Source organism: Corvus kubaryi, unplaced genomic scaffold, assembly GCF_017639235.1.
Source record: "Corvus kubaryi isolate FWS band 111438036 unplaced genomic scaffold, C.kubaryi_AGA036_p1.0 69, whole genome shotgun sequence".
Classification (NCBI taxonomy): domain Eukaryota; kingdom Metazoa; phylum Chordata; class Aves; order Passeriformes; family Corvidae; genus Corvus; species Corvus kubaryi.
The window spans coordinates 6633670-6657584 of NW_024582057.1; the positions used below are offsets into that span (position 1 = coordinate 6633670).

The 23915-nt window shown below is 43.3% G+C and overlaps 1 protein-coding gene across 3 annotated transcripts in view; it reads right to left on the reverse strand.

Moving 5' to 3' along the window:
• RIOK1 (RIO kinase 1) overlaps positions 1 to 23915 on the reverse strand; it is a 30131-nt gene continuing 6216 nt past the window's right edge. The window contains exons 9-18 of one of the 3 annotated variants that reach the window (XM_042049113.1): positions 23461 to 23547; positions 22763 to 22900; positions 21748 to 21851; positions 19999 to 20105; positions 19328 to 19393; positions 17615 to 17734; positions 17277 to 17330; positions 16069 to 16212; positions 7669 to 7827; positions 1 to 6531 (exon numbers count right to left, since the gene is read on the reverse strand). In XM_042049113.1, the coding sequence (XP_041905047.1) occupies positions 6454 to 6531; positions 7669 to 7827; positions 16069 to 16212; positions 17277 to 17330; positions 17615 to 17734; positions 19328 to 19393; positions 19999 to 20105; positions 21748 to 21851; positions 22763 to 22900; positions 23461 to 23547 (1057 nt within the window). In that variant the 3' untranslated portion in view covers positions 1 to 6453. Of the gene's footprint in view, positions 6532 to 7668; positions 7828 to 14310; positions 14533 to 16068; positions 16213 to 17276; positions 17331 to 17614; positions 17735 to 19327; positions 19394 to 19998; positions 20106 to 21747; positions 21852 to 22762; positions 22901 to 23460; positions 23548 to 23915 lie in introns of those variants that run through there. The other 2 variants (XM_042049114.1, XM_042049115.1) reach the window with 2 other exon arrangements.

Sequence of the window (23915 nt, forward strand, 5' to 3'; positions counted from 1 at the left end):
TACCTATAAAAATTAGGATTTATACTCCACCCAAACGATGACTTCAGTAATCACATATGTACATCATCTCCCAGTTCAGAGAGGCTTTCCACAGATGTCCTCGTGTTGCTCCTGGAGGCTTCATTTTCCCAGCAGACCAGTGGTTGGAATGCCTGACACATTTGCTAGTGCTGCATTTGCTGCTGGTGAGCATTGGTTCCCTGTGACTGAAATGAAGTCCAGTCCAATCAATCATCATCATCATTATTAACTGATTTCCCTATCCCATCCCTTCCCCAGAGACTGAAAAACCAACCAGCCAAGCAGAGGGGTACCAGGCATCCTGCAGCACAGCCTCTTCCAGCAGAAACCTGACCTTTCTACAGGACGCAGAACTGCAGATGACATTCACTTCCATGCTTGCTTGAGGAATGCTCATCTTCTCAGCAGCTGCACAATGTCCATGTGTGGAGCACAGGCTCTTCTGGCATCATCAGATTTAGCAAAGGTCAGATGCACATTCATACCCCAAAAAAATGCAGCAGATATGAACCTATTTCATGCATCCCCCCTCCCCCCTACTTAGAGCTTGCAGACAGACATCTCCACGCTAAGTGCATGCCCACTAAGAGTCATAATCAGGTCAGAAATGTCATTGTGGGACAGCGCCTTGTGCACTAACTTAGAATGGAAATAATTAAGAAATGTCTGTTACTTTCTTTCCAAAATGTTAACACTCTCACGCTACGTGCTACACATTTGCGTGTGTTTTTCTCTTTCAGGATACTTCCATATTTGTACCAGCACTGCTGGATTTTGTAAATATGTTAACATTATTTGCATTATCTTCACTTCTCAGCCAGAAAAAATATCAAAAGGGATTTTTTCTTAATGGTCAAAATAGTCAAAGCTGGATATGTTCGACATAGTAGACTCACGAGGTTTACATTAATCAGTTGTGGTTGGAAGGAGGACATTTATGGCACATTTTTACACAGAACAATTTTCACTGAAAGAGATGAAAAATAGTTGTTGGGTTTTTTTTCTTGCAGAGTCTCAAAAGTTGGAAAAATACCATCTGTTTTCATTAAAATTAAGAAACATGCTATTTTCTGACCTCGTTCTGTATTGACTTTTTTCTGAGGAACCTCTTTGATCATAGTCATTTTATACTTAATTTCAAATCAGTACAGCCAAGGCCAGTACTTCTCTGCATAACAAAACTTGTATTAATCCCTGCATTGATACCCACACTCGTACTTGACAGGCCATATTCTTTTTGTGCCACTAGTTGCGGACTGTATCTAGTACTACTATCCAAGTACTAGTTAAGCAACACGTCAGGGAATATTGGTAATATTCATGCCAAATGCTTTCCCATGTACCTACCTGACACACACTCTGCTGCCAACAAACATGGTAATACATTAAGCCCGTCTGAGAGGTAGTCAGATAACTATGAGAAAATAAGAGAAAAGGGAGATGGGATTCCTGCTGTATCTCAGCTTGTCCCTGTGGGGTTTCCCCATTTACAAGGCCTTGAAGGATTGCTGCCTTCAAATCATCAAGATCAAATGCATCCAAATGAATTTGCCCTGCTAATTCATGCCTGAGTACTCACAAAAATATTTTGGCTTTTTTTAAAATTCCTATTTTGAAATCCCTTGCACAGGCTTCAGAAGAGGCAGCCCTCTGCACATCTTCCTGCCACCTCCCAATAACTCACTACCAAAAAGAAACCACCAGAAAAAAACTGGTGCTCAGATGTTTCAGAGAATTAGAATTTTCCATCTTTTATGAAAAGAATTAAAGGAAAAACCACTATCCAGAAGGACCATAAAAATAGTCCCTTTTTTCTTCAGCTGGCTTTAATCTCTCCCTCACTTTCAGCAAGGACAACTCCCAGTGGTGGTCCCAGATCAGATGCCATACATGAAGCAGCTGCATTTCAGAGCACAGTAAATCACTTGCAGATATCCAAATTGGCCACAGATGCAGAGCCAACTCATCCAGCAATGTACAGGACAGTAATGCTCAGGAAGCAACTTTGGTTTCATCAACTAAGGTAGCTTGGGTGACGCCTTTGCCTGAAGCACTGCCCTGGCTTTCTGTTGCAGCCAAAAAAAAAAGCTGCTGAGTATGGACAAATCAAGGAACAGATTAAAAAGTAGCTGAGCTGACACATGTTCTTTGTATATCATCTTCTTTCAATGTACGATTCAATCCCAACTCCTCAGGCATCAAATGGTGGGCTGGGGATGTGACTTATTTTCTCCTCCATTTTTAAAGAAAAATCCACAGTGTGGTTTTTGAAAGGATCAGCTGGAAGTGATACATGCCCACACAAAACACAGAAAGCACCTCACTCCAAATTGCATAAACATTCAAGAGAACATCTATTTTTTTACCTGTGCTTTTTGATATTGCTTCACAAATTACATATGCAGACAATGGCTCCATGTTCTCTTACAACAGACAACTAAATTTTTGCCAATACACCTGCACAGAGCTAATGGGAAAGGTGCTTGAATCTTCACAGTATCAAAGTATCCTATGTGCCACTACTCTTGCATTTCCCTGGACATGATAAGAGTACATGTGTAGCACCTCAGAAATTAAAAAGTTTCTTTAATACCAAAAGCAGGGAATGGAGGTATTACACATCTTTCAGAAGCTCCTGCTCTGGCTGATCACAGTCATGCTACAACCTCCAAACCATCAGGAAGACACACTAGTGATTTGCAAAGAGCTTGACATCCACAACTAGTTTTTAAAGTATGCAAATCGGGGGTGGGGGAGAAAGGAGTTGGACAGTGGTTTCAACTTTTGGTGTTTGATGAACATGATGAGCAATTGCAAATACCACTGTAGTTCAAGGGCAGGGGAGCTGCTGGAAAGACAACAGTACCTTTTTGAACAGTCTGAGGCATCTACCAGGGCACAGTATGGAGATTTATGTTAACAGGGGCTTTCACTATGCCATCCGCACATGGTTTGGTCTAACCCCTCCCTCGAGCCTGCTGCAAGCTGCAGGAGAAGCCCCTTGACTCCCATACCCAGTGGGTCAGTACCACAGAAAAAACAAGTCAAAACAACTTTCAGAGAACAAAGGGAATGTAAAAGTCAAGAGATAGAGAGCTAGAGCAGGGGTTGGTGCATCCCACTTCTGGAGGAACAGCCACAGGTGGTACCAAATGACCAGAGCCGGCACTGGGTGAGGCATTTGCGATTCAAAGGGGTGATGGTGCCAGAGGCAGAAATGGAAGCCCAGCAAAGCCTCTGCTCTCCTGCCTTGAGCATGACAGCAGAGGAAGCAGTTAACACCACATAGGTTTCGCTTTACTAAAAAGATTTTTGTTTTGTTTTGGTTTTAAATCAACATGCCTGCACCTGTCAGGAAGAAACCATCAACTCAGTACAATCACAGAGATCTAGAGGGCAGATCCTCCAGGATCATCCATCACGCCCTGCTCCGGAGGAGTTGAAAAAGTTGTAATAAACACAATGCAAGCAAGCAAAGGCTGGAAGAAGAGATCAAAGGGTTTACCCAGCATGCCTCTCTGTGGGAATGGGGAGTGCAGCTGTGTACATGAAAGGGTTACACCCAAAAAATGAAGATGATTGCCAAGCAGGGTGGAAAGAAAATCTGTTTACAATTGCAAAGCCTCATGCTTCCGTCATCAGGTGTTAAAGAGCAGGAATCATTCCCTGCTAAAATTTCCAATTAGCTTCCTTGACTTTTTTAAGCATGTAGTTTCCTTTCTTATTATTTGTTTGGAAAATTCTTTTCTAGAGTACTGTTCCCATGCAAACCAAGAATTAAAAAAACAAACCCCAAAAAACTCTGATGTCATTAGGATGAGCCGTTTGCCAGCTCAGACAGGATCATAATGGAAAAGAACCCAAAACTCTCAACCATTTTCTCTGATTCAGGTTCAACTGTTCAGCTTCGCCTGTAACAAAAATAGTGATAACTTCCTGTGTCCTTATAGAGGGTCCAATTCATGTAATAATTTGAAGTTTCACCACCCCCTCCCTCCAAAAAAAAGTAATTTAAAAAGTAAGGCAAGCTACTTGTTGTTTCCTCTCTTCCAGAGCAAGTGCAAGTTCTGAATATGCCTTTATGTTTTCAAAGAAGTGGTCAACTTGAAAATAAAACTTTAAAAAATTGAAAGAAAGAGGAACATCGAAGAATTGAGACAGCCACTGACATAGTGATAGACAATATTTTGAGGTCTGAAAAGCTTAAGATTGGGTCTTCCAGAAGAAGGCGTTCAGTACTGCAAAGATGAGTTAAAAAGAAGAAAAAGAATGGAACTGACAGGGAGTCTTTGCAGGCCAGTGCGTCACTGAAGATGAGGCAGGGCCTTTGCTGACCCTTCAGGCTGTTTGCTGGGAGGGAACTCAAACTCTTCCTGTTAAGAGATAAGGCTAAGAAAATCATCATCAAACAGCTGCATTGAAATGCTGCTAATAATACAGCATTCTGCTTTCCTGGGATGGTTTAAAAGCTTGCCATATTTTTATTGGACTTTCCAATGATGTCAGTTCGAGGCAGAGCTTAGACAAGTAATTGCTAAAGGGTGAGTCTAAAAAGGGTATAATTACTGAAGGGAGTGTCTGATGTGGGAAAGTGGCATTCCAGCTGGAAGGAGAGATGGGTTGGTCTCTCCTGGGTCCCAATGAACTCCCAGATAGCACATGAGTATTCCCAGCCCCATGCAGTCAGTTACATCCATGCAATGCTACTGACCTCAGTTATTCTTTAGCAATTACTTGGGCAGCAGCAATTTCGTGTCCAGTGCTATTCACTGTCACCATGCTGGGAATGCAAGCACATCTTGAACCCTTAAGATACGTAACCCTCAAGTTATTGCATCAGGCGAGGGTTGCAAAACAGACAACTGCTGACTTCAGTAAGGTTGTATGGGTGGAACTGAGAATAAAATTTGGCCCATAGCATTGGGAAGGGTTTCACTGTAAATTGCAAGAGGGATGGGGAGGAATCCTCCTTTTGAAATGGAAGCACTACATCCCCTGCTGTCCATCTCCTGCCCACAAAAGTTGCTCATCCTCCTCTTAAAAATGAGAGGAATTCCAGGTGTCACTCTATACATCCATCCTCCTTTAAACCACTCCTTCACACTCCCTCTCCCACAAATGCTGACAAGCTACTAAATTGGCCTGTAAATAGTCTGTACCAAAACTCCCTCATAGCCCTAAACCATGTAGCTGCTCCTACACCCAGGACCATCGAGCCATTTCCTTCATTCCACTTTTGGGTCTTGCCATTGACAAGGCCTGGAAGAGCTCTGCAGCTTTTTCTCTCAGACAAGGCACTGCAGTCAAACTGCCCCAAAATGTACAACCACAAGACACTGGGCATCACAGCCTCATCCAAGGCACGAGCAGTTCAATCTCCTTGTCTGGTACAGCCTGATGAACCCTGCCAGATCCAATAGCCTGGGAGCTACTCAATGATGCAAGGATACAGCTACCCTGGAAGTAAAACCACTCCCAACAAGCTACAGTTTTGACATGCCTGCTCTTAGCTGCCTTCCCACATGAATTTCTGTGTCTTTTGTCTGTACCACCCTCCAAATACAAAACAAACTCCCAGAAGGAATCACCCACTGGAGGCTTTTGCAAGAGCTGCTGTGTTGCTCTGGGAGCTTACATCCCTTCATGGCCCTGGCTAATGTAACTCTGAGGTAGAAAAACGCATCAGCAAAGAGCTGGCTCGAGTCTGACGGTGCTGTTGGGGTGCACTGGCACCCTAAAGGCAGGCATGGCTGAGAGCATGGCACACACTGATCAATGACTCTATGCAACCTCCACCTTCACATTGAAGGATTTCAGTTGTGTCATTTTTCTCCTTCACTTTTCTTCTTTCCTTTCAGTACAAAACCACAGGTTCTCCTGGCTGCCCTCCCCATTACAGCTACTTTCAGGCTTAATCAAATGCACTTCACTTTCATTTAAGCCTTGCTACCAAACTGATTTAATTTCTCCTAGCTCCCATCTCTAACACTTCACCATCCCAACCCGTACAAAGCAAGAGAATATCCCATCACCCAGCCTCACCAATTGTCAAAAAATTGTGCTCATTAAACATCTCCCAGAGCAACACACAGAGCAATGGAAACAGTACCAACATTGTTGAAATATTTCATTTATTTCCAGGTCACAGAATATTCTGACTTGGAAGGGACCCACAAGGATCATTGAGTCAAACTGTTTAGTGCATGGTCCTTACACGGATTGATCCCACAATTTTGGTGTTGTTAGCACCATGCTCTGACCAACTAAGATAATCTCAGGTTGTTAATCCCATACAAACTGTGATCCTTTAATTCTGCACAGCCCAACCCACAGGCAGCCACAGGACACTTAATGTAATTGGTGGGCTTCCTATAAAAGGGCCTGGCTGGTCACAGAAAGCCAACATCTCATTTCTATTTATTGAAGTTGAATTCACTTTGCAGTAGCATCTGTGGGCATTGCTACTGGTTTCCCTGCATGAAAAAAATGATGAGAGTGTTCCTGGTTCACCTGTGGGAGAGAAAATAAAATAAGTTTGACAAGGATTTTCCAGGGTCTTGGGAAAGTTTTATATTGAAATACTTGGAAAGCCAACGCTGAAGGCAAGTTCAGATTGGTTTTTGACTCCTTTACGCAATAACAAATTTTGTCCGTCTTTTCTTCACTCTCAAATAAATAAATAGTTCCATTACAGGCTGGAGCCTGTTCAACTTTGAGGGAAGACCAGGACTGGCTTTTCTCTCCACCATGTGTATAATGTTGAATGACATCTTAATGCAATCACTTTGGATGGCTGAAAAGGGATCTTCACAAATAGAGTATTTTCTAACGTTTCATGGCTATAAGCAGTAATCCTTAGAAGCTCAGGGAAAGGAAAAAAAGCACACAATAGATTCTTCTGAACTCTTATTTTAAATGCTTTTAAAACAACTTTAAAATGCTTTTAAAACAAATTTTTCTTCTACTCCACCAACACTAATGTGCCAGAACACCAAAAATGTGACACGATCAATAAACCCCTTCTTCAGCTGAAAACTCTTCAGCCCCATTTTAAGCCAGGCTCAAAGCTCCATTTCTTTCAGTTGCACCAGGAGTTGAGCCTTCAGCAGGACTGAGCCCTTGGTCTGGTCCCTACCCATCCCCAGTAATGACTTGCACCCTGTGCTGCACCGATGCACCTGATGTCACGAAGGCAAGTCACTGCAAATCTGCCACCTCAGCTACATACCCCCACAGGGAGTGGCTTTTCAAACAAGTCAAAACTGCCCTGAGAAGAGCCTCCAACTCTCCCTGCTGTTCCTTTGTTCTTCCCAGTCTGTCGCTGGTGTGTAGTCTTCAGTGAAGGTGAGGAGACAAGGCAAGCTTGGATCAATAAGGCAGGGGGATGGGAAAGTACTCAGAGCATGGTGCACAGATTGGTCACAACATCCAGAACAAGCAGTGGTGCAAAAGAGGCTGAAGAACCACAAAATGACAACCCCTTCTCCTCTTCAATCGTTCTTTCCCCTCTACTTTTGTCTCTCCAGACCACTGCTCCTTCACTTGAGCCACCACCAGAAGAACGAGCGTTTCCCATATTCACCACCGTTAGAGTGCAGCAAGCTGAATGAACAGTGTGTTTCACACAGTATGGTACCACTTCCTTACATTTCCTCGAGGGCTCAGATACCTGTCAGACCTCAGGTCTCCAGTGCACAGTCCACATAAGGGCCTGTTCATAGCCCAAAGAGACACAGTGTTCTCCAACACATGCCCACTTAACACTCCACAAGCTTGTGCCTGACCAAGGACCACAGAATGAGAAACCTGACAAGGAGAGAGAACAGACAATTCCTTAAGTTCCTTTTCTAACCAGAAGCAAAAGCATTAAAAGTAGCATCTTATGTCAAGCACACAAATTAGACTTTCTTTTAAACAGCAGCAAGCAGCAAACCCTCTGCTCTCCATTTCTCGTCGGTGTCAGTCTTCATCTCATCCTGCCAACTCGCAGGCTCTCTCTGGGCTCTGTGCTTCCCAAATGCAAACCCTGGCATGCAGACCAAAGCTGGTCCTCTTACCACCTCAGAGCAAACCTTACCCCAAACAACTCTATGCACCAAACCTCACCTGAGCACTCAATCCTTACTAGATCTGGTGGGAAGCCTGCTTACCCAGCCCTCCCTGTCCAAACCTTGACTCCAACCTGCTTTGACTATTTATAGGTCCACAGCAACCTTACCAATATGACAACTTTAACTTAGATACCATACAAACACCAGTCTGCGCAGTGAAGAATCCAGAAAGATATTACACCTTTTCAGACTTGCTGTCCACATCCCTAACCAAAGCACTGGTGGCAAACCTGCAATATCTCCCTGCTCAGAATTCAGCATCAAACATCCACTCAGACTTCAACAAGCTGCCCATCCTGAGTCTCATCCATCTTTCAGGTAACCCACAGCCAGGGCTAAAGACAGAGAGGAATGAACAGGTAATTTCATTTCTGGATCCTGGAAGTACCACAAAACGAGGCTGATTCTGGATAGTTCCAGCTTGGCAAGCTGCTGGCTCCATGTGATCATGGGTGTAGATTATGGAGTGAAGGGGCTGCAGAACCAGCTTTGTTTCTTGCTTGTTTAGGTGCCAGCTGGTGCTGATCATATATCCCAGAATGATGTCTGGGGAATACAGGACTTTCCTGTTTCAGGGTAAGGCTAGGTGCAGAACTGGGGTTAACACTCAGGGCTGGAGGCACTAAAAAGCCAGATCTGTCCCCAGACCATGATGGGTGGGGGACTGCAGTCAGCTACAGAGAATCAGCCCTGCCTGAGTCTGGGAGCAGGGTGACAGCACAGAGCACAGGGCTCATGTTTGGCTTCAAGGGTTGAGGCTCAGACTGGGCAAAAGGATGAAAAGAATGTTGAAGAGCAGGGATGCCAAGTAAATGCTCTGAATCTCTAGAAGGTACCTATGAATCAGGCTTTCTGTTCTCATGTCCCCATCACTGGCCTTCATGCCAGCCCTTAACCTAGTCCTAATGCCAGGAGAAGGGTCACTGTCCATCCTTCATCCTGTTCTGCAGCAGCCTGCCGCAACCACAGCCTTGCTGTCTTTGGGGAGGGGAAAAAAAAGAAGAGAAAAAAAAGGAAACAAGAAGCACAGAAAACCCCCAAGCAATACCCGCCAGCTGCAAGTCCCAGCCTTGTGGCCTTTGCTGCAGACATGGATCTCTGGGCTAGATTAGAGAGATAGACTTAAACCCTTAAACCTACTGCTGCAGGCTAGGTCTAGCATTCACTGTTGCTTAGGAGAGGTTACAGTTCCAGGCAGGCTGCAGAGGTTGGAGGCAGGTTGTTGCATGTCAGGAAGAAGGGCCAGGCTTGTTCTTATGTCAATCCTTCAAAAAGAAACAGCACTGGTGGGGAGGTGGGGGAGGGGAAGGAAAAAAAAAAAAAAAAGAGCAGCTGTCAACAACTCAAACTGTGTTTAGGGCTAGTGATTGTGGCAAAATGGTTGCTACCTATTGCATTATACAAAAGATAGATGTTTATGCCTGTGAATTTGGACAGCTGAAGAATGACATTCTTAATATTTTTTAGATTCTCACCATAAGCCTTCATCATATGTACAGGGGGAAAGAAGTCTCCTTGGTGTTGTCATGTGCCATCTAGAACCTCTTCCTAAACCCAGCCTTAACACCATTGTTGCAGGCCTGGCCTGGCCCAGAACAAATTATGCCCCTATGTCCTCAAGGTATTAAACTTTGTCCAAGAACTACAAATTCAGGGGAAAAAAAACCAAATTAAATCTAGGTGCATGTGCAAATCCATCAAAATTTATAGAAAGTTATGTAGATAATTGAAACATAATTAGCACTTTTCATATATTAAGGGAGCCTTGGCACTTTCCAACAGTCTGAGCATGAACTTACTTCTCCCTCTAGAGGATATGAAGATTAGCACAAGGAACATAAGGTTATGTCAGGACCAGAAAAGTAACGAGATGCTAAGGCAAAGGGTCAGCATTTTTGCTTTGAAAGTCCACTAGCAGTTTAGAAGGACGAAAATTACAACTGTAAAAACAATGAGTCATTAAGTTATGTGTTTATTTTTACAGTGATGCCCTAGAAAGTTCAAAATAAATTCTGAGTTAACTTTCTGCATTGAAACACTCTGTGAAGCTGTTTACCAGGGAAGGTAAAAGTTCATTGAGAGTGACAAAGCAGTTTCTTTAGGTCCTCCTTCACCCACTAAGTGTCCAAAAATCCTTTCCTTTCTTTAATGGGAAGAGGTGAAGACAGGCAGGTTCCCACAACCAGACAAGGGACCCCTAGCACACTTTCCCACCCCAGTGGTCCCCCATCATCCTGCAAGTGCACCCCAGGGAACAAGCCCAGGCTGAAGAGCACTCAGAGACAAAGCACCTGCCCTGTTCTGTGCCTCTGCATCATGTTTACAATATAAGCTGCCTGTACAGTTTTGCAGGGGAAAACTGAGTAAAGATTCAGCTGGACAACCCAGGTAAGCAACTTGGTATTCTGGAATCCAACTCTCACAGCTCTCCATCATCAGTTCCTCCACTACCCGCGACCAAACCTGCAGGATGCATTGGTCCTCAGAAAACGTCGGCCTTGCTTCTTTTGTATCTCAAAGGAGCACAGGTGTGACCCTTGCCTGAGCACACAGGCCAAAAGCAAGCACCCTGCCACAGCTGGCTGTGCACTGTTGCATTGTTTAATCAAAATATTTCAGCATGGAAATCAAATCCCTCTGTGCAGATATATCCTTACAAAGCTGGTTTTACTGGCTTCGTCACGGGGAAACCGAATCCACAAAACTCCGCCTTCCAATGCTTCTGCTGTGACATATAATAAAATACATAGTGTGGGAAAAGCAACAAATTAATGCCAGCCTGGCACAGACCTCAGACCCGAGAGGAAGCCTAGTGCCCAGTGCTCAGAGTGCAAACCAGCCATACGGCACTGCAAAGGGTGTGGGGGGGCTGAACCCCCCCAAAAATTCCACCACCTCACCAATGAACTTTTTTGGAACTTAACATATATTGCCTAGCAGTATCTCCCTCCCAGTCGTCTCCCACTGAATCCCAGGGAATGACTGCAAAGACGGGACTACTTGGAAAGGCCCTGGAAGATAAGATTAATTGCTTTTGTACATTTTTATCTTTGATAGCAGAGGTGTAAATATTCCCACTCCACATACTTAAGCTTCTTAATGTCACTAAATCTTCTGGCTGCAAATTCCCAGAAATGCATTTTTCCAAGCATTTGACCTGTGCCTGACAATTTGATGTCTTTCATATGTTCAGCCTGTTCTAAAAAATATATATATATGTATATATATAATGATTATGATAATAATAATAATAAAAATTAACACCATCTCAGATTAGACAGCTGGTTTCAAGCCCATTCTTAGCTGCACTGGTGCAAACACTACAGGCAGCATTCTGCCACAACCCACCCACAATCTGCCCTCTGCGTAAAGCACCTTCTCCTGCCTTTTTTAAGCCAATCCTCCTCCACTAGTTTAAGACAAAAAGGAGAATCAAAGCAGTTGAAAGTTCTGTTTTTGCAGCTGTAAAAATTCCTCCTGATTGCCTGACAGAACTGGACTCCAATCCATTTTCAGAGAAGACAGAAGACAAAACAGCTGTAGTTTGAAAAGCACACCAGACAATTATCAGAAGCCCTGCTTGCAAAAACATTCCCAAAGCCTCAGTGACAAAGTGAGCAAGTTTATGTCATGGCCTCAGTAAAGACATTCTCATTCAAAATGGGCGGGAAAATAGTGATCTGGGTGTTCCACTTTACCACTGGAACACCCAGTGAGCAGTGGAGCAGAGGAGGAACACTTCTGCAGTCAACAGAAGGGAATTCTCAGTCTTAGGGGTAGGTATCACACCTGCACAGCTCAGTCTCACTGCTGCTGTGACATCTCAGGGTCATCTCCTGGCTCCACAGCCCACCAGTACCCCACAGACCACCTCTCCAGGGTCTGTTTGCTTGTGCTGTGACATCAGGTGAGCTCCACGATGGAGATTCTTGCAATAGTCCACAAGAGACCCAAGAGCCCTACCAGCAAGTACAGTCTTGGGGAGTGGAAGAAGAGGGGGTGGGCAGGAAAAATATGGAAGTTAAAGGGGAAGCATTACCTTTGAGCTGGTTTTGTCCCATTGTTTTTATCCATAGAATTGGTATTCCTGCCCTGGTAATACTACTCTGTCTGCCCAGGTGCCAGCAGCAGGGCACAGCATAAACATGCTGCCATGGCAAACAGAGTGGGCCTTGTAGGGTCCTCAACTCTGGGGAAGAAATGAGCATAACTGAGTATCTGTGCTACTTTGAAGCTTTTTCTTTAGCACAGGATCCAAAGTCATGCCATTCCATCCTCATCCTCCCCAGACCCAATCAGACTGGTGCCTTTTGGTAGTTACGTGTAGCATTCTTCAACAGGTGTTCTTTTGCTTCAGGGATCACCAGGAGGATGCTTCATCTCATGGCTCTGGCCCAAAAAGCTCCCCATTCTGTGGACTGACTGTGTCAGTCCTGCAGTGGCCAGGACACACAAACTGCACTCACAGCCCACCTTGACAAGCACACACCCCACTGGAACAGCCCTCTCCAGGCCATCTGCTCTTGCACATGGGCTTTTCTGGCTGTGCTTCACCTTAGGTCCCCTACACACACTCTGACTATGTACATCTGTCCTAGAGCAAACACTGGAGGCAGGTAGCTCCTGCTTTGAACAGCCTGCACAGTCCTGCTGCACATCACTGCAAGCAAGGTTCCAATCCGGAATGACAGATTCAGGACCACCTTCCTGCTACAGGACAGCCAGAGCTAGGCAAACTCGATCAGGCTGTGGTGCACGGCCTGGAGGGAAGATAAGCTTACGTGGGCTGGGACATTTCCTCTTCCCTCAAGCACAGATGATGGCAGCCTCCTTTCTCTGAAGTGTCTCCTCAGGTAAAGGAGATAAACACCACCCCGTGGGACACGCTCTGTCTCTGGGGCCTCCAAGCTCTTTGCCAAGAACTAGCACCTATCCCTGTCTTCAGAGCAGCCAGACCCATAGAGAAGGTGGTTGTCTCTTGTGTCTGACAGCCCCTGACTCCCACTGATCAGCCATGGACCAGTTTCCTGGTGGAGTCATCCACTGCTGAGCTACGCAAATAAAGCACACGCAGCTTCGCAGTCACTCGTGCTTACCCCACTTCACCAAAAGCACCACGGTCTGCCCAGTGCACAACTGGTTCCTGGGGAAAGGCAACAACTCGGACACAATTCCCCACTCCACCCACAACCCCTAGGCCCCACACAAAGTTCCTGGTGCACGTACCCTCATGACTCACGGCTGCTGCAGCAGACGCGCACACCACAGCCCTGTCAGCCAGCAGGGAGAATCCCCGATCCAATGGGACTTCAAGGACACAGTGCACAAAGCTGTTACTGGTTCAGTCACCTTCAGCACTGCACTGATGAACACAACCAGCCAGGCTCCGGGCAGCCATCAGCCAGGACACCTCTGCCTGGATATGTCTGTACACAAGCTCCCAGGACGGCAAGGAAAAGCAGGAAATAAAGTGTTCATGCTTCTGGCAGCATCTAAGCCCTTGGTGCTATGAGAAAGGGCCATCACCAGTACTCCCTCACCTCTGGATATAGGTCTTGCACGTCCTCCTCCCTTCACTACCAAGTTAGAGGCTGGCCCCTCTCTTGCACCCCATGTAATGCCAATTTCCACAATGCACCTATTTCATCTCAGTGTCCCAACAAACATCCCCATTTGCTGAGAAAATACCAGTCTTCTTGCTCCAGTAATACTGTCTACACTTACATGCATACTGTACGTGAAAGTGCTATCAATCCCTGTGAGGATAGAGAAAGGGAGCAGAGAGGGATCTGGAAGCACTGATTGGTTCCTCTCCTACGAGATCTCTAGCCAAAGGCACCAAAGAGGTTCTGAAGGTCAAACTGGGGATTGCAGCCACGTGTGCAATTGGCCATCAATGGTGATGCAAGCAAAAGGAGGCAGCAAAGGCACGATGCCTGCAGGGTTATCTGACAGCTTGCAGAAGACAGCTAGCTCAATTTGCTTCCCTACTGTGAAGCAGGCATGGAGAGTAAGAACACAGGAACAAATCAATGTGAGTTTAGCAAAAAGTCAAACCTACACAGGTAAAGAAGTTCAGCAGCACAAGTGTTAAACTCATTCTTTCCCATCAAGAAACCCATGTCGTACACTCTGATCAAACAATTACACCATGTTATTAACAAAACCACCCTCACAATTTATATTGTATGTATATAAATAAAGCATTTTTAATTTTTTAATAAAGAAAAAAAGATGGTAACTGACTAATCCACAACACATCAACCCTTTCTCTGAGCCAAAGCTGATTTTATTTGCCTTTCTTCATTTTTGCAGTCTTTTCTTTCCTCTTCTTCACATGTTTTGGGATTTTGGTTTTTCTCTTTTCTCTTTGGGCTTCTTTAACCATCTTTTTCCTTTCCTATAAAGAATCAAACACCATTCATTTAAAGCCAGAAGGGCATGAAGAATTTTGAGCAAGTCAGTCAATTGTTACATTAACAAGTTAATTAACACACGACATAAAAATAAGGTTATCAAGATAAAGAAATAAAAAAAATCAATAGGAACGGTGAGGGGAAAGGAAAAAGGAAATACAGATTGGGAATAGAGCCCAGACCTGCACACTGGTAATGACAAGGCAAACTTCAAACTAGTTAAAACCTCAGTTTCATGCAACCTTTGAAGAAAGTGAACAAGAGGCACTCTTAAACCATGCTACTTACACCTAAGATTACAATAGGTTGTCTGGTCTAGGTTTTCTGCTACCCACAGGACTATTATAGCATGTGTTTTTATGTGTCATGCAAAAATATTGACCCAGTAAGTGCTGGTAACTCAGAGCAAGCTGATCATCACCAGGACTGGCAGGAAAGAATGCCATGCTACTGCAACACACTGTAAATTTGTGCAGACACAGAAGGGACGAGACTCAACTAGAAAACAAGTCAGCAAAACGGAAGGGGCAGGTAGAAGTAATTGCTGCTAATCAGTTGTTGAACCTACAGCTAAATACACAGGTTACAAAAAACCCCTCATCCTAAACAAAAAGAAGTCCAAATGAAAACCTATCAGTTAGGATGAGAAGTGGCCAAGACTTTCCTGCTTCATATCTGAAAGGCAGCAGGCTCTAGACTGGCAGTGTGTAGTAGAGTCCTGCATTTTTATTTGACAGATATGAAATATATTATCTTACCTTTTCTAGGAAGAGAAAACTAAAATGCAGTGCCCCAACTCTTGAACCCCTTAAGCCCAGCAAGTTTCACCCTCCTTTTTTTTTTTTTTTGCACAGCACCTTTTTAGGCTGCCAAAAGGCTCTCACCCGTGAGCAATACTCAGCAGGAAAGACTCAGCAAAACTGAGCATACTGTTCTGCAATTTAGAAAATGAAACCTAAACAAACAAACAAACAAAAAAAGCAAACAAACAAACGAACAAAAAAAAACCCCAGACCCTAACCATAATCCTTTTGCTGCATCTCTTGCGCACAGCAAAGCTAGCCAGTCTGTATTAATGGTACTGCAAAAGCCACTGTGGTACCAACACTGCCACCAATTCTCCAGTTCTACAGATCAAGTGGTCTCAGCTGTCTGGGCATAAGGAGGTTGGTCAGGGACTACAACCACAAACCTGAACACCAGAGCCTGGAAGAGTAGCCAGAGGGACTGAAAAGCTGCCCAGGCTTCCCTGAATTCTACTTTGCGTAGCCCTGTAATTCCCTGTAGAGATCTCCCTTCTAGCCTTGCCTAGGCTACACAGAGCTGTGCTCCACACTGCTCTACATAAAACCACCATTAATAAAGCATCCCCAATGAAATTCACTGTCTCTACTCTTGTTCTCCAGAACAGAAGTCCACAGCTTGTTTCAGACAAGAAGAAGCAAGAGCCACTAAGTTTGGATTTTTTTGTGTCACAGAAGCAAAGGTGGGAAAAAATAAACAATTCCTGACCGTCTGACCTTTTTGTCCATGCTAATTTCAGCAGGTTTATCTTTGGGATGTACAGATTCTTTACAGCCCGAATCAGAGTCCTCTGAGCTGCCACCATCATCATCATCAGAGTCTGTTTCTGAATTATCTGCCTTTTCAAGAAGTGCAGGAATCTGCAAGACATCAAGAATTACATCAAATCAAAACCAAGAAACCTAATGACAATATACACACACACATATATGCACTATGTGTATATATATACTCATAAAAAAGGAAACAGAATCTGCTGCAAAGAAACCCTCGAGCAATCTGATGCCATCTCCCTTACTACAGCCCTCACTGAATCTCAAGATAAAGAATGAAAAGTAGGTTAAGCCAAACTAAGAACAAGGATTCCAGAATGTACAACACAGATTCTTTTAGGTCAGGGCTCAAAGCACAGCTGTTATTTGCACTCCCAAACTAATTTCCCTAAGTTAAACAGCAATTTGCTAGCATATGTGGAAGCCTATTTTTAATTATCCTTGGATCATACCCAAATCTACCTTGGGGGCACTGTATGTATTCTACATTTCAAACACAAATACCTGCACTGGAACACTCACTTATTCTTAAACAAGCCTGGAGACTAAGCTACAGCCTGATCCCATCCATATTTATATTTCCATTTTGAATCAAGAGTCTACACCACTGCTAGAGAACATTCACAAAGTAAGGAGGGGGAATCCACACAGGGCTTCTGCCTTGAATGACATGGCTCCAACTGATCTGTATCCAACTTCTCATCCAATGTACTTTACAGAAGTGTCACTGTCAAGTACTTCAAATAAAATAAGACATAATATCTTATGCCTTATACTGGAGGACTGTTCTTTATGCAATATTACAACAAAGATACCCTGAACATACCAAAACTTGAAGTCGTGCAACAATTTAAATCAATTACATTTTACATAACCAGAAAACACTTTCCCTCATCTCCAACTTAACTTTAGAGACCATGGCCACAGCAAGGACTGTAATTTCATTCTCAAGCAACCCAGCATCAGCCACAGTGCAGGAAAGCAATTTCTGTGTTGTGCAGACACACTGCCATGCCAGACCCATCCTGGACACAAATGGTCACTCTACAGACAAGAGGCTTCTTTCTGCCAGGATCAGGCATTCTCTGAACTACCTGTAAGCACTTTCATGAAAATGGCTAAAATGAAGGGTTTCAAAAGGACCCTCTCACCTTCTGAACACCAGACAAATCCTTCTTCAGTCCTGTCACAGTCTGGTAGAGAATCTGCTCCAAGGGAGAGAGGAAGAAATTACATTGTCAAATTATGTCTTAATTCTTTGTGCCCAGAGAAAATTACTATCTAAAAATAAATTCAAAGAAATAAAGACCAGGATAGAATCCACAATGTTAGTATTAGTACTAACCAGACAATTTTAAATTATAATATAGATTTAGTACTCCACACCTTGGTAGCAAAGCTTCTGGTTTTCTTTGTTGCTAACAGTTTCCAGTAAGAAAAATTCATATTCCCTCTCTTTTTTTTGCAGGGCCTCAGCATGCCTACTCACATTATCTTGCTGAACATTCAATGCCATATCCTCTTCTTTCAATTTCATCATTATGTCCACATCCCTCTCATAGTTTTTAACTTCAGTCAGAGTTCGAGGTATGTAGGCCTTCTTAAATACCTAGCACAGTGAAAGGAAACACAGACTTACTAATTTACATATAGTGTCATGATGGTTTTCTCTCCTAATTATGCATCCTTAGGAGAATAATCACAATCAGAGAAACAATAAATGAACATGGCAGTCATCCACTACCATTTTAACTGCAGACTTATTTTTTGTTTGTTCTTTTTTTTTCTGTAGGAGCAGACTTAATGTGCAACCTACACATTATTGATGGATCTCAACTAATACGGCTCCTTCCTTTGTGAAGACAGCCCTCTCACAAAATTCTCCAACCATCTCTCAGCCTACTTGACTCCTAAGGTTTTGTATCCTAAAAATTTTTCTAATGTTTTTATTGTAATGTTCACAGTGCCTTCAGCAGGCAACTCCATTGAAATGCACTGCTAGAACTTAATCTCTTTATGTAACAATACCTGCTTCAACCTACAGACCAACTCAAAAAAGGTTCTTGCAGCAATAGAGTAAAAAACTAACTGCAGTATCAACAACATACTTGGAATTTGTCACATTTGAAACGATCTTTCAGCAAGCTTACAACCCTACCAGATCAGAGAGAAGTGTTTTGCTTCTCTGTTTCATGGTATCAGTTCAATCCCAGAACATCATCTTCATGACCATCACTGCTCATCTAAGAGCTGTGCACAAAGCACGGGTCCCCACTTCCACAGAGCTGCCCTTACAGCTCTACTCTTTTGCGAGGGGAGCGACACAAATTAGCCATGGTCACATGGAAAGTCTAAGAGAAATGAACTGAACTTAGATGCTATGAAACCACCTCTCTGACAGGTCAGTACCTCATGTAAGCAAAGGAGTAACTTGCTTGCAGAAGACGGGCTTGCTACCAAACACTAGCATCTGACTCTATAGCGCAGTAGTTTTATGCTGAAGGTACACTGGGAAACAAAAACCATCTTTCCTTGGTCAAGTCTGAAGCAGTTAGTAAAACCTGCTGAGCTCCAAGACAAAAAAATCTTGGATAAATCAAGTAGTGTTGAGTGAGGTTTTTGTTGGTTGTTGGGTTTGGTTTTTTTTAAACTGTTCTGGAACAGATAGTTAAGACTAAGGTAGAAATGGTTGTATCTTTACGTTAAGTATTTCCAGAACACTAACAGCTTTCTGTAATGGACTTGAGATGGCTTCACTTAATGTAAAAGCAGGGGAAGAACTGAATTAGACTGGGACTGGAGCTAGGTAGGCAATTTGGCCAACGCACATATCCAAATAGCCTGCTTCTGTATCACTGGTCCAAAACCACTCTGGTCCAAAACCACTGGCATAATCAGATCTCTCTCTGATTTTTTGTTAACTAAACCTGAACTGGAAGATACATCAAGGGATCTAGCTACGAGCAAACCAAATCTGGTTTAGGAAATGGAGTATTTGCCTTCTAACAGCTTATCACAGTCAACTTTTACACATGGTGCCCCTTAATACTTCACATCTCAACTAGGTCAAGACATCTCAGTATCAGGAACAATGTTTTGTTTATCATCAGCTGTACATTTTTCCAAAGAAAAACAGAACATTTTTCAGTGTTTACAGACATAAGGTTAATACTAATTTCATAGCAGGAACAGAAATCCTCACTTCCTCATCCACTTTATCTTGACTGGATCTTTCCTCCTCTGTTCTTTTCGATGCTATTTCCATTGCCTAAAGAAATACAAAAAAATACAAAAAAAGTTATCACTCTTTAGAATCGCACCACTAAGTCTTTAGAATCACATCCAACTATTCCCATCTGCGTTTCTCCCTGTGCTCCACTGTCACTCACACGCACTCCAGCTTTCCCTATGGGAATGCCGCCAGCGACACCTATTGGTAACCAGCACACTTAGAGCTGCAGATCAGGCCTGTAACAGAGGGATAACACACTTGCTGCTCCTCCACACCAAACTCTGGCAGGCCCAACATGGCTACAGCACATACAACACCACTCTCCAATAAGCATGGTTATATTTCCTCAGAGCTTCTCCTTGCCAGAAAGAAAGAGCTAACTTAAAGCATCCTGGTTCTTACAGCACCTCAAACAGACATTTAAGTCTTCATTAGACTTTCTGAGAAAACATGCAATCGAAGTAGTGTCACCCTACAATGGTATAAATGGAAAAGACCTATGTGCATTTTTGAAGCACTAGCACAACAATGTCATGTGCTGGCTTCCTTACAGTAGGAGGTAGAGTAAATGAGGTGAAGGAGCTTGAACTAGATCAGATTTTATTGTCTTCCTACTAACCAACAAGGCCATGAGGTCTTACCTTAGACAGGTAGTCATCAATGTTCTCACTTGTGATAGAAGGATCAGTAATAAATTCAAACAGCTCCCTCACAGTCATCACTGCAACATTGTGCTTCTGGAAGAAGTCTGCCAGGAAACAAGGGCAGAGAAAAAACCCATAAGTAATTCCATCTAACATATGCAGCTCTGATGTTAAAGTGACAATTCCAGCAAGCCAACAACTCTGATGACTTGGGAAAGTCTCAGCAGCACGTTCTACATCATACTGAGTTTAGTTACCAGATGCTTGGCTATCTGAAATGAAACTGTTCATCTTCCAGATGCAACAAATACTGAAAGGAGAAAAACTGCATAAATATAAAAGCCAAATCAATTTCAGCAGGATCCAGACTTAACGGAGTAGGGACTAAGTAAAGAATTTAAGACAGGTGTAGTATTTGCAATGACTAAAATGAAAAAAAAATATGTATTTCAAATAAGCAATGGAGACCTCAAACTTTTGCTAGAGAGAAACAAGTGTCCACTGAAATACAGTGCAGCCTAATTATGATCCACCCAAAAGGGAAGACACATTCATGTCCTGGAACATTCCTCACTACTACACTCAGGACTGGTTTCTTAAATCAATTATGACCAAACTTGTAGGCTCCATTTCTGTTCTGAAAAAGAGCAGCGAGTGACACTGAGGACTGTTTAACAAGTATTTCCTACTAAAATTCCCTGAAGATCTCTCACTCTGAGAAATTAATCATAGAAAGATTAGAAAAGGACTTAGTTTGGAGACAGCTCTCTGTGCCCATGGAACCACGAGTCTCTGCAAAGATTGCACCTAGAGCAGAACCAGGTGTTTCTTAGAGTCTCTGGGGAAGGTTTAGACAGAGAAGGTTGCAGTGACAGAAGACAAGCAAAACAACACCAAAACCAATGCAACTCACTGAGACACTAGAATATCTAGAGAGAGTGAGTCAAAAGACATGAATAAAGAGCAAGGGTGCAACTAGCTGAGCCAGAAGTGAGTTACTAGAAATTCATGAACTGACAAGGAATAAGGAAAAACCAGCATACTGGGTACCAAGACACATAGCATCAAAATGCACACAGTTCTTTGCACAGACTCTCAAGAGTCTCTGTAAAATAAGCAAAAAGTCAATGTGAAAAGAAAGGGGGGACAAAAGCAGCCTACAATGAGAGATTTTTTTTGTCCTCAGGGACACACCCTACCAGGAGGTGTGTACCTGTTACACAACACATACACCCACGCATGAAGATCAAATCCTCAAGAGAAAAACACCATTAAACTTATCAAACTACTATGACAAGTGATAATATATCTAATTAATTACTCTATGCCTTGATCCTCTCAGCTGCCCTGGACAAGTAAGTGCAGGGAACTTCGTAACACAGAACAACTTCTTGCCAGCTGAGGAATTCCATATGTGGATTCAGCTCACAAATACATCAGTATGTCTGCACAGTACTTTAAGTAAGGGAAGTTAAGATTGGGGTGAGCACTGCTGCACACTGGGACTGATCTTAGATCTATTCTGAGATCCAGCCACTTGACTCATTTCAGACAGGTGATTTCTGGCAAAATAGGCTGCACTACTCTGAACTCAGCACAGTACACTACTCCCTGAGGAAGTCACGAGAACATAGAAGTAGTGTAACTTCTACAGTCAGTTATACCTGAAAGAACATAAGGTGAACCGAGTTCATCCTGCTAAACAAACCAGCTGCCAGAAGAAGGGTTGAAGCACAGCTCCCTCACCGTTAACGTTGGCACAATCCTTCCGCAGGAACTCCAGTGCATGAGGGTGGTCGTGCTCCACAGACTGAGATACATCAATGATGTACACGTCCCCACCATGGTACCTGCAAGGAAATCCCACACAGAGCCACACCAACCCCATCACATTACTGAGGGGCAGGGAACAAAGCATGCTTCAAACTTCAGAACCAGCAAAAAAAAATCTTAACTTCCTTCTCCAGCACACACCTTGTATGTTAGCACCAGGGTGGCTTTTTTCACTCAATCCCTACCCTCCCCTACACAAGTTGTATAACTGAACTTTTTAAAAAAATTGTCTCCTCATGAACAAAAAAAAAAAGCAGACAGGCACGTGAAAAAGAAAAATCAAGAAAAAAGTTATAAAAATGATACCTTACTAATTTTTGCCTGAGTTGACAGGTTTTTTTCTCTTTGTGAGGGGGTTTTGTGATGTGGGTTTGTTGTGTGTTTGGGTTTTTTTTGGTTGGTTGGTTGGTGTTGGGGTTCCTCCCCCTGCCATGTGGTCCTGGGAGAGGGGCCTCGGGGGACAGACACGGGGTTTCCCTGCCCCTGGTCAGCCTCGTTCCCCATTGGTTGGTTTGTGTTCCCCTGCGTGGGCAAGGACCCTCGGGTCCCGTGATTGCTGCAGTTCCTGGGCAGATCCCGGCCATGTGGCTGGAGAAATAAACATCTCTGAAACATCTAGCAAGAATTGGTCCATAGATATTTCTTTCCCACGGGCCTCCTTGTCTGATACACGTGTTGCAGTGCTCCCACTGTAACAGGTTGGGTTTTTTGTATTTGTGGCTGTTTTTTGTTTGTTTGCCTGTTGGGTTTATTTCACAGAGAAAGCTCAGATCTGGATTAAAAGCTACATAATTAATTAGGTAAGTTACAAAACCCAGTAATGACAAGGACCCCACCCTCCCTGAAAGGTACATCAGTACTCTCACACAGAGGTTGCCAGTGCATACATTTTAGATGTCACAACTCAGAGCAAGGATTGAAAACATACAGCATATTAAATTCACTGAGATCTGCGTGAACAAGTCTGGCATCTTGGTACATTCTTCTCATGTACTGGATGATCTGTAGGTAGAGCTCCCGGACTTTGGAGTCAGATAACTGAGCATTCTTCAGCAGAGGAGCAGGCCTTGAAATTACAGAAAAAGTAACAAAAAGTAAATACTTTTTCCTTCTTCATACCAGCCGCAAATGCTTTAATTGCTGCGCCAGATCCTTTCACTCCCTGAGTATGTCAGGCAAGTCAGCATGAGCAACCAAATGCAAGGAGCCAGCAGGAAGGGCAGCAAAACTTTGCTACACGCTTGCCAAAGATTATGGAGCTCTATTCCCAAGCGGAGCTAATTTGGACCATGCTACATTAATATTGCTAACTACAAACCAATGACCTATCTTCATGTATGATTAGCAAGCCTTTCCAGCATTCACCTCTGATTAAGCCACTTTATGAATTAATTTTGCACACAACTGAGGCTTCAAAATCACACAGATTGCCTGCGGTAGTAGCTGACAAATGTCTGGGACCATTCCACAGGTCACAGGCAGATGTTAACTTTACAGGCCTAAAGTAACTGTAGGTAAATTCAGAGGGTTGGTTTGTTTGGTTTTAATAAATCTTTGGGAAAAAGCTATTACTAAATTAAAAAAACCCCAACCAAACAAAAAAATTTATTTTCTAAGGATACTTACCTATCACCTTTACCAATAAAGCCCATGACAAGCACATGACTCCTTAGCATAATTGGCTCTGGGCAAGGTATCTGGGCCGTATTCAACCTGAAACACAGGAACAAAGCCACAAAAAAAATAAAACCAAACTCTGTTTGCTTTGCACTAGTGCATAGAGGAACTCTGTAGCTTTGAACATAATACACAGTGAGAACTCAGGAAATGCACACAAAAAGCCACAACCATTCTGACCCTTTTCTAAGCATTCCTGTGTCAAAGAACCTTTACACAGTTCAGTTTAATCCTAGATTAACCTATATCACACAGCGTGCTGCTGCTCAGCAGCAGCTATTTCCAGCTTTTCCTTGCTGTTCAGTCATGTCAGACAGAGTTCAGACACTGAAGAGCTTAGAGCATTAGCAGCAAAACAAAAGAAGATCTTTATTCTTCCTTCCCCTTTTGTCCCTCTCCCATCA